Genomic DNA, 10,316 nt, shown 5'->3' with positions numbered 1-10,316 from the left:
ACTGACTCCAATTCCAGGGAGGGCTCAGAGCTTAATCTTTAGAGGGCTGACCCCTTCCTTGGTTGGGTGTTGCCGTATACACCTGATAATATCTGATGTTCCTATCTCGAAGATCTGCAGAGCATTTTTAAAATTTATTTATTCATTCATTCATTTACTTATTTATTTATTTATTTGTTGAGGTAATTGGAGTTAAGTGACTTGCCCAGGGTCACACAGCTAGTAAGTGTCAAGTGTCTGAGGCCAGATTTGAACTCAGGTCCTCCTGACTCCAGGGCCAGTGTTTTATCCACTGCGTCACCTAGCTGCCCCCAAAGTATTTTATTTTTTGTGAGGAAGAGAGAAATTAAATTATTTGCCCAGATTCATGGGAGTGGTAAAATCTAGGGGGAAATCTGAATCCAGGTCTTAGGACTCCCAAGTCCAGCACTCTCTCCACCACACCACACTGCCCTCCCTTTCATACAAAATGGAACCATTATACTCAGACAAAACACATTGGATGAAGGTCAGTCAATAAATGTTAAATGCCTACTGTGTGTGTACCAGTACAATACAGTACTATGTAATGTAAACCCTAAACCGGATCAGTTTTTGTAAAGTCTCTTGGTGGTTGGACTTTGTTTTGTTTTGTGGGGGAATGGGGGTTAAGTGACTTGCCCAGGGTCACACAGCTAGTAAGTGTTAAGTGTCTGAGGCCGGATTTGAACTCAGGTCCTCCTGAATCCAGGGCTGGTGCTTTATCCACTGCACCACCTAGCCACCCCGGTGGTTGGACTTTTATATGTGTGTTAACACTGGGTTTTAAGAATTCATTTTGTTGGGGGCAGCTCTATCCACTTCACCACCTAGCTGCTCCCCCAATAAAATTCTTAAAAAAAAAACCAACAAAAACTAGCAAACACATGAACCCATTCTGATATCGTATGCTGCCTTCCATACCCCATAATCTCCCCTCTTCTGCAAAGAAGGGAGGGTTTTTTGTTTTTGTTTTTTTTTTAATCTCTTCTTCAGGACCAAGCAGGATTATTCTAATTAGTATATGGATTTATATTGAAAGATACAAGCACCTGTTGCATTGAGAGCTGGCCTTGGAGTTAGGAAACCCTCTGTTAAGACCCCCTCTGACACATGTTGGCTGTTGTGACCCCAGGAAAGGCACTGAACATCTCAGTACCTCAGAGAACTCTCTCAATCCAATTGGGAACATTTGTTCATCCACACTGGTAGTTTTTCTAGTAGCAATTTTCTCTATACCAAAGCTTCTTAAACTATGGGTTGAGACCCTACATGGGGTCGCACAACTGAATGTGGGGGGTTGCAAAAATTTTGGCAGTAAATGTTTGATTAATATACCTATTTTATATACAGGGTCTCATAAAAATTTATTGGGGGAAAAGGGGTCATGAGTGGAAAAAGTTTAAGAAGCCCTGTCCTTTACCAATAAGATCACGTCAGGTTGAAGTTTTTTTTTGTTTTTTGTTTTTTTGCTGGGCAATGAAAAAAAAAACAAAGTCTCAGAAAGAATAAGTGACTTGTACAACATTTTTATTAGTTAGGTCTTTTTTTTCCGAGGCAATTGGGGTTAAGTGATTTGCCCAGGGTCACACAGCTAGTAAGTGTCAAGTATCCTAGAGAGCTAGGTGGCGCAGTGGATAAAGCACCGGCCCTGGATTCAGGAGGACCTGAGTTCAAATCCAGCCTCAGACACTTGACACTTACTAGCTGTGTGACCCTGGGCAAGTCACTTAACCCTCATTGCCCCGCAAAAAAAAATAGCTTTCCATCGGTGATCCATACTTCTAGAGCTGGAATAAGCCTTAGAGGTCACCTGGCTCAACCCCCTTATTTTACAGATGTAAAAACTGAGGCCCACAGGAGTTGTGACTTTCTCAAGGTCACACAGGTAGTAGTCTCAGAGGAGGGATTTGAACCCAAGCCTTCTAACTGTCCCCTTACCATTCGCCTCCTCAACAGTTATTTTAGAAATACGTTTATTTAGGAAGAGAAGGAATTTTTTTAATCATAAAAGTATTTTGTTATTTTCCAGTTACAGTGAAAAGAGTTTTCAACATTTGTTTTTATGAGATTTCTAGTTCCAAATTATTCTCCCCCCTCCCCGAGAAAGAAAACAGTCTGATAGAGGTTATCTGTCTACAATCGATTTCTGCGTTAGTTATGGAGAAGGAATTTTAAAAAACGGGTATGAATGGGGCAGCTAGGTGGCGCAGTGGATAGAGCACCGGCCCTAGAGTCAGGAGGATCCAAGTTCAAATTCGACCTCAGACACTTAACATTTACTGGCTGTATGACCCTAGGCAAGTCACTTAACCCCAATTGCCTCACCAAAAAAAACAAAAAACGGGTATGAATTTTTTTGAGCTCTTTCGGACCCTGGCCCGGGTAAGTACCTGCTGTCACTGTCACTGAAACACACTTGGTCATAGTCGCCGTCACAGTCCCATGCGGTCAGATACGCACCAACACGGGGTCACTGAGTCACCCCACCCCACCCCACCCCCGGTATTTTGACAGACCCCGCCCCGCAAAGCTGTTCACTAACATTTCAGACTGGGGGCCGGACAAACTCACGCACCCGTTCACACACACGCTCACTGGTGCGGGGTACATATATGTGCGCACGCACACACATACCGATGCAGGGCATGTGCACGTACGAGCGCGGCCCCCCCCAGTGCAGCGCGCGTACACGCACATACTGATACGAGGCATACACACTGATGCCGCGCACGCTCACACTCTGATGCAGGACACGCGCGCACACACGTGCGCGCACACCAGACCCTGCGCTGCCTCGTGAAGCCGGCCCTGCCCCCTCCCCGCCCCGGTGCCCAGTCGGGCCGGGCCTTGGGGCTGGGGGCCAGGCTCCCCGTAGGGGCGGCGCTGCTGTGTGTCCTCCTCACCGCTGGGCGGGGAGCGCGGGGCCGGCAGGAGTGGAGCGCGGAGCCCGGCCCGGGAAGCCAAGGCCGCCGGGGAAGAGCCAGACGCTGGGAGGCAGCATGTCAGTATCACGCCCCGCCCCGCCCCCTCCTGGCCTCGCCGTCCTCCCCGTCTGTGTGTCTGTGTGTCTGTGTGTCCGTGTGTCCGTGTGTCCTTCCTCCGCCTTCCCGCCCCACGTGCCCGGCTGGGCACCGTGCCCGGTTGGGCACCCTCCCCTCCCTCTGTCCGTGTGTCCGTCCGCCCGCCCGCCCCACGTGACCGGCTGGGCGCCCTCCCTCTGTCTGTTTGTCTGTACTGCAGAGGGATTTGCCTTACTTCCCTGCAGGCACCATAGGGTCCTTCAGGGAAGGCCAGGCCCAGCCTTCCCATTTTATAAAGGGGGAAACAGGCATAAAAGGGTTTGAAGAAGTTCTGGGACCCAGGTCGCAGGGAAGAAAGGCTTGGGAACATTGCCCCAGCACCCAGGAAGAGATAAATGGGAAGACCAGCACCCCTCCCCCCCCCTTCCCCTACTCAGTCTTGTCCTGGTCCTGATAGGAAGATTTCGGGAGGGGGTGGGGAAGAATAGAGAATCAGGTGGAAGCTGGACGGGGCTCTGCTTCTTAGCCCCCCCACCTCACCCCCAGCACTGAAGGGGTTAAGCATGTCTGGGTTACCCCCATCCCTGTGGGGACAGGAAACAGCTGAAGCTTCCTTCTTCATGAAGGGGTGCAGACCCAGCAGAGGAGCAGGCACTGGTCCCCGGAGGCAGCCCAGGAGAGGTAGCTCACATTCCTTCCCCTGGGTCCCTCTCTCTCCCTTGGTCTCTGGAAAGAGGGTAGGTATTTTAAAAGGATGATGGGGGAGCAGAGAAGGGGACAGGGGTGATACACCATAGAAGGTGCCCGGAGCCTGGAGTCTGGAGGCCTGGTATGGGGTCCTAGCTCAGCTAGGAGCTGGCTATTCATGGGTGACCTGGGTTAAATCCCTTTACCTCACTGGGCCTCAGTTTCTCCATCTGGAAACTGGGAATGTCGGCTGGTTTCTAAACTCCTCTTTGTCTTTTCCCCATCTCTAAAATGAGAGTGTTGGCTGGAATCCCTTCCTGGTGGTTCTCTGAGCTCGGGAATTCTGAGGCTGAAGTAGGGTCCTCATTGGTCTGAGATGGTCTATCCATGAGGAGGCTGGAGGGACCCAGCCCATGGAGAGTTCCCACATCAGCTATCTCCCTCTGGGGACGTAGATTTCTAGACTAGGCAGGAGCCAGGGAGATTGATTCTCTTTCCCTTCCCAGAGACACAATATCCATCTTTCCAGATGTCCATCTCCCAGACCTTGAGAGTGAGGGAGATCATGGTTTGGGAGGCCCTGATGGAGGAGGGGTGAGGGTCCCCCCACCAGCCGTTGGGACCTAGCTCATGTGGGGAGGAAGCGGGGAGTCCTTATCTCTGCAACTCTGTAATACCTTGGAGAAAAGCAGAAGTCGGAGCCTCTATTTCCCCATCAGCCCTAGGGGCTCTGACCTTCTGATCTCCCCTTCAGATTGACCCTCCACCTTTCCCTGCCCCAGGGAGTCTTTTGGTGGAAGTTATTGAAGGCCTAAAATTCTTTTTTTTTTTTTTTAAGCCGGGCAATGAGGGTTAAGTGGCTTGCCCGGGGTCAAACAGCTAGTAAGTGTCAAGCGTCCAGGGACAGATTTGAACTCAGGTCCTCCTGAATTCAGAGCTGGTGCTTTATTCACTGTGCCACTTAGCTGCCCCCTAGGGCTGAGATTCTTGGATCCAGTGTCCATTTTCTCAGTCCTTCACATGAGCTGAAGTGGGGCCAGGGGCGATTTGAGGATTTCTATTTAGGGTTTGGGGCACCTGTCCTCCTTGTCAGTAACCTTTTGTCAGCTGGTCTAGGAGAAGGGTTTCCTCTTCTAACAAAGCCAGCAGAACAACATAAATAATCCCAAACCCACAGATAATCCAAAAATAACCTTGCTTTGGACCTTTGGGGAGCTTATAGGAAGCTAGCATCTATTTCACGGTTTTCCTTCCCTAAACTGAGTTCACACTGGTGAAGGGGCGGGGGCGGGGGGGATAGGCACGCAGGGAGCCAGGATCGGGACCTAACAGAGACCAGGCCATAAAAGGATTGGTTGAAGGAAGGAGGGGTAGATACTGTTTTGCCTGGACAAGAGAATTGGGGAATCATTGGTATGAGCTCTGCCTTCAAAAATCTGAAGGGTTGTCCAGCAGAAAAAGGATGTAGTCCTCAGAGCCCCAGAGGGCAGAACTAGAAGCTTTGGGGGGTGGGGGTGGGGGTGGGAAGTTGAATAAAGGCAGATTTAGGTACAATGTGGTAAGAAACAAACTCCCAAACTGTGAGAGCTGTTCAGTAGGCAGTGAGCTCCCCATCATCCCTGGAGCTCTAGTTAGTGGAAGCTGAGCAACCATTTGTCTGGGATGCTGTAGGGGGCTTTTTGTTGAGTGCACTAGATGACCGTTGAGGCCCCCTCCCTCCCTGACCTACTGGGATTCTGTGAACCATCAGCTCTGGATACTCCACAGGAGGAGAGTGGAGAATTGCTCGTAGTCCTGAGGGAAAGCAGTGGTTCCTGCCCAGCAGCTGGAGGATGGCCTCTTCGTGCCCTGGCCTCGAAGGGCTGACCCTGGAGCCGGCCCACCTGCGTCCAGAGCTCCTGGATGCCTGCGCTGACCTCATCAACCAGGAGTGGCCAAGGAGCCGAGCCTCCCGCCTGCACTCACTGGGCCAGTCTTCAGACTCCTTTCCCCTGTGCCTGGCCCTGCTGGGCCCACCGCCCATTCCCGGGGCTTTGCCCACGGTCCTGGGCCATTCCCGCCTCTCCCGGGTTGCTGCCCATGATCACAGCCTATTGGTGGAAACTGTGGTAGTGGCTCGGGCCCTTCGGGGTCAGGGGTTCGGCCGTCGCCTCATGGAGGCCACCGAGGCCTTTGCCAGGGCCAGGGGCTTTCGTCGGCTGCACCTGACCACCCACGACAAGCAGCATTTCTATGCCCACCTGGGCTACCAGCTCGGGGAGCCAGTGCAGGGTGTGGCCTTCAGCAGCCCGCTGGCCGCAGCTGTCCTCCAGGCCTTCTCCCAGCCGACCAGCCCACCAGAGCCTAAACCCCCCCGGCTCTGCAGGGAGACTGCGAGAATCCCCTCTACCCCCTCTGCCACCGACCGCCCCCCTGGGCCCAAGCTGCCCCCTGTACCGCCACCCCCTCCGCCTTTACCTGCCCCTCTTCTCAGCCCTCCAGCTGTCTCCCCCACAGGCCCCCTGCAGCAGAGCCTGGTGGAAACTCCATACAGGGACATCCGGGGCCGCCCCATATTCTGGATGACTAAGGAGATCTGATGGAGTTGGCCTTGTGGCCTTTGAGTGGAGGATGGAAAGAATTGTAGAGAATGACCTGGGAAGTTGGCTCTGAAATCTTGGCAGTGCCTGAAGCCCTATTCCCTGGGGGGGGCCTGACAACTGGTTGTCAGTGCTGAACCCCCTGCCCTCCAAGGCAGAAGTTGGGGAGATCCCCTAACCCCATCCTATTTTTCTCTGAGGGTTATTTTTGGGGGGAGGGGGGAGAAATTGGGGGTACCCATCTCAGAATCCCAAAGACCCCCAGCAGAGGAGCTGGAAAACAAGAGCCCACGGACGTGATGACGGCCATAATATCAACTTCTATAGCACTTTAAGGTCTACAAAACACCTCTCTCACAGTGTCCCCAAGAGAGGGAGGACTGTGCCTATGAATTATCACCCCCATTTTCTAGAGGAGGAAACTGAGACCCTGAGGGGCAGATCCCAGCTGCCAAGTGGCAAAGCCAGAACTCCATCCTGTGCTTCCCTCCTACAAAAGCGGCACTGCTATACCTCAGAGACTGTGCCAGGGCCTGTGTCCTGGCTGAACAGTGGGCAGAGGTCTCTGCACATAGTAGGTGCTCCATTAGTGTTGGTTGGATTCATAAAATTGTTAAGTAGCCTGGCTGTGTGTGAGTAGCACTCAATAAAGCAGCCCCATCACGGGCACCACGTGGCAAGGGTCGCTCCTTCGTGTTTATTTCACCCCTTGGTCAGGGGTGTGTCACCTCCTCTTGTGGCGTCTCTCTCAGCTTCAGTCCTCCTGAGTCTCCCTTGCCACCCCTTCCCCAGGCCAGGCCCACCCCTCCCCGAGAGGCTAAGTTTAACTCTCAGCCTCTTCTGTGCCTCCTGACTAGGAAGGAGCCCACAGGCTCCACAAGAGGGATGGAAGGGAAGGTCAGTGACGGTGGGGGCAAGGGAGGCCACATGTGACTCGGTGCCAGGGGCCAGACTGCAATCTCTTTTTGCACCCAGGATTCTGTGCTCCTGCCCCTCACTTAGTCTCCTCTCTCCCCTACAGGTCTCTTCCTGCTGGGCCCAGCTATGAATGGGGGCTGCTGTCTGGTGGCCTGGGCTGCCCTATGCCTGGTGGGTGGGAGGGCGACCTCCTGGCATCTGGGCCGACCCTTTGCTGCAGTGTGGAATGTGCCCACAGCCCGATGCCAAACCCACTTTGGCCAGCCCCTGCCCTTGGAGCCCTTTGGCATCGTGCACAACCAGGCCCAGCGCTTCCGAGGCCAGAATGTCACCATATTCTACAAGAACCAGTTTGGCCTTTACCCCTACCTGGGGCCAGGGGGTGTCGCCAACCACGGAGGTGTCCCCCAGGCTGTGCCCCTGCGCAGGCACCTCGCCCTGGCTGCCCGCCAGATCTCTGGCCTCATGCACAAGGGCTTCAGAGGCTTAGCTGTACTTGACTGGGAAGAGTGGCACCCACTTTGGAACCGGAACTGGGGGCCTCGCCAGGCCTACCGTAAGGCATCGTGGGCCTGGGCACAGCAGCAATGGCCAGGTCTGCCTCCTAAGCAGCAGTGCCTAAGGGCTCGGGCAGCCTTTGAGCAGGCTGCTCGGGCACTGATGGAGGGCACCCTGCAGCTGGGGCAAGCGCTTCGTCCCAGGGGGCTGTGGGGTTTCTATCGCTTCCCTCTCTGCCGAAGCCCCTGGCGGGGCAGGCACAATTACACCGGAAAGTGCCAGCTGGCAGACAAGGCCTACAATGACCAGCTGCGCTGGCTTTGGGAAGCCTCTAGTGCCCTCTTCCCCAGCATCTACCTTCCACGTGGCCTGCCCCGGGCCTATCGAAAGAGCTATGCAAGGCACCGGCTGGAAGAGGCTTTCCGAGTGGCACGCTTTGGGCACCCACGTCCTCTGCCCGTGCTAGCCTACACCCGCCTCACTCACCTCAGCTCTGGGCAGTTTCTGTCCCAGGTGAGCCTTTACAGTCCCCATCTTCAGGGAGTTTTTGAAGCCCCTCGTCTGAGGAGGGAGCTGGGGGGCCAGAGCCAAGAGACAAGGCTGGCTGAGCAGCATCTTTCCCTTCCCAGAATGACCTGATTCAGACCATTGGTGTGAGTGTGGCCCTGGGGGTAGAAGGTGTGGTGCTCTGGGGCGACCTCTCTATTTCCAGTTCTGAGGTAAGTGATGCTTCTCCTTCCAGCCCCTGTGTCCTCTCAAAATCCCCACTTCCACTCTTGGGACCCTAGCCTTGGAGACCAGATCTAGAACCCTCGATTCAGATCCAGTTGGACTCTTAGTGGCTATCCAGGCTGATTCCTTCCATCTATAACTAAGGAAGTGAAAGCCAGAGCTTACAGCTAAGGAACATCTCCCAACTTGTGAGTGATGGAGCTGGGATTTGAACTCAGGCCCTTTGACTCCAAGTCCCATTCTCTTTCCTCCGTACCACACTACCCAGGCACTCTAGGTCTCCTACTTGTAACTGGGTTACTGGCTAGCTCACTTCCTTTCGGTGGTTCCTGCTTTTTTCCAACTCTGTGTAACATAAGAGTTGGGGCAGGTGGTCTCTAAGGCCCTTTCCAAGATTTGATGTTCTGCTGGCCCTACCCTTTCTAGGGCTCTAGGAGGGAGTATATCTGACCATGGGTCAAGGGTCGGGGTGGGAGGGCATAGTTGGTCCCAGGATTTGGTATCTAGAGATTCCCTTTGGGATGATATCCCTCTGAAGGTTGAAGGATTTCTCTTTCTCTGCCATGCTCAGGAGCGGTGCAGGCTTCTCCAGAGCTACCTGTCAACCACCTTGGGCCCCTACTTAAGCAATGTGACGAGGGCTGCCTGGGCCTGCAGCCAGCAGCTGTGCCATGGCAATGGGCGCTGTGCCCGACGGGAGCCCAGCAATGATGACATCTTCTTGAACTTGGAACCAACAGTTGCCCTCAGGGAAGACCCTGCCAAATGGAGTCACTTCCGATGCCTCTGCTACCCAGGCTGGGCAGGCACTGCCTGCAAGATTCCTGTCCCTGGCACAGAATGAAGGGGTATCTTTGAGCCCCGTCCCCAGAGGATTCCCGATTGTGGGGACCAAGCTATGAGCCACCTCTATGTGTCCTTGCCTTCTGAGCTTCCTTAAGTTGTTCCCACTGGCCTTTCATTCTTCCAGACTCCAAAAAGACTGGTTCTGGGGGCCTTTTCCTGCCTGTTTCCTAAAACTCCCCCTTCTTCTACATGGCCTGGAAGTGTTCCCTTCTGTTTCTTTACTGTGCCTGAAAGCCCTGGGTTTAGGAACTCAATTTTTGACTTCGACTAAATTCCTTCCCCTTTCAATGCCTCATAGTCCTCATTTTTTTTTTTCCTGAGTCAGAGAGACAGACACAGAGACAGAGAGAGACTTGAAGTTCAAGCTGGTGGGACCTCAAAAAAGAAAACCCTAATTTTATAGATGAAGAGTCTGAGACCCAGAGAGAAAAAGGGATTGACCAAAGTCAGCTAGTTTTGCAGAATCAGGATTTGAACCTGGGTCCTCTGATTCCAAATCTAACATTTTTTCCCACTACACTGCAAAATGAGGGGATTGAACCAAATGATCTATAAGTTTCTCTCCAGCTGTAAATACTAAAAAAAAAACCAACCCTCTGGGTTCAATGTAATGTTTGGTCTAGGCTTTAAAAAAGAGCCCTATTCTCTGGCTTTGGCTGGCACCCACAGTGCAGCTACATCCTGGATATCCCTGTGGCCTTGAGTCACCTTCCTCGAACCTTACAGCCCTGGATTCAAGTACTTGGGCACAAGGGACATGAACTGGCATTGGTGGGTCTGAACATCTACCCATATACCCCTGGATACGGTGTTTGTGGTATATGCTTTGTCTTGGTCTGTAGTTTCATTCCACAGTTAGGTGGGATCATAAAATCATTTTTCCTTCTCTCTACACGTGTGCTGGCTGATTTTGTCCCTCTACCCCAAACACAATTTACTAGCTCTTTCAGCAATTCAGTTTCTCTGTCTCTGTCTCTCTCTTCCTCCCTCCCTGGCCCCCTCCCCCAAGAGAATA

The 10,316-nt window shown here is 53.0% G+C and overlaps 2 protein-coding genes across 6 annotated transcripts; both read left to right on the top strand.

Annotated features, from left to right (window-relative positions):
* The first annotated feature begins 2,884 nt into the window (after positions 1-2,884).
* Positions 2,885-6,987, top strand: NAA80 (N-alpha-acetyltransferase 80, NatH catalytic subunit). 3 transcript variants are annotated; one of them, XM_043977561.1, is made up of 2 exons: positions 2,885-3,022; positions 5,496-6,987. In XM_043977561.1, exon 2 carries the CDS (start codon positions 5,561-5,563, stop codon positions 6,305-6,307), a length of 747 nt encoding a protein of 248 aa, XP_043833496.1. In that variant the 5' UTR covers positions 2,885-3,022; positions 5,496-5,560; the 3' UTR covers positions 6,308-6,987. The 3 variants fall into 3 exon arrangements, with proteins under 3 accessions (XP_043833496.1, XP_043833497.1, XP_043833499.1); XM_043977562.1 differs by having other exon boundaries at positions 2,911-3,022; positions 5,479-6,987; XM_043977564.1 differs by lacking the exon at positions 2,885-3,022 and adding an exon at positions 3,681-3,722 and having other exon boundaries at positions 5,479-6,987.
* On the top strand, positions 2,904-10,186 carry HYAL3 (hyaluronidase 3). Of its 3 annotated transcripts, none has more exons than XM_043977559.1 (4): positions 2,904-3,022; positions 7,329-8,236; positions 8,353-8,442; positions 9,027-10,186. In XM_043977559.1, the coding sequence occupies exons 2-4, from the start codon at positions 7,352-7,354 to the stop codon at positions 9,297-9,299; spliced, it is 1,248 nt and encodes a 415-aa protein (XP_043833494.1). In that variant the 5' UTR covers positions 2,904-3,022; positions 7,329-7,351; the 3' UTR covers positions 9,300-10,186. The 3 variants fall into 3 exon arrangements, with proteins under 3 accessions (XP_043833494.1, XP_043833493.1, XP_043833495.1); XM_043977558.1 differs by lacking the exon at positions 2,904-3,022 and adding an exon at positions 3,062-3,722; XM_043977560.1 differs by lacking the exon at positions 2,904-3,022 and adding an exon at positions 3,062-3,778.
* The last annotated feature ends 130 nt before the right edge of the window (positions 10,187-10,316 follow it).

This window comes from Dromiciops gliroides, chromosome 1, assembly GCF_019393635.1.
Source record: "Dromiciops gliroides isolate mDroGli1 chromosome 1, mDroGli1.pri, whole genome shotgun sequence".
Classification (NCBI taxonomy): Eukaryota; Metazoa; Chordata; class Mammalia; order Microbiotheria; family Microbiotheriidae; genus Dromiciops; species Dromiciops gliroides.
Note: the sequence above shows the minus strand (reverse complement) of the source record. Positions and strands in the feature narration are given on the sequence as shown.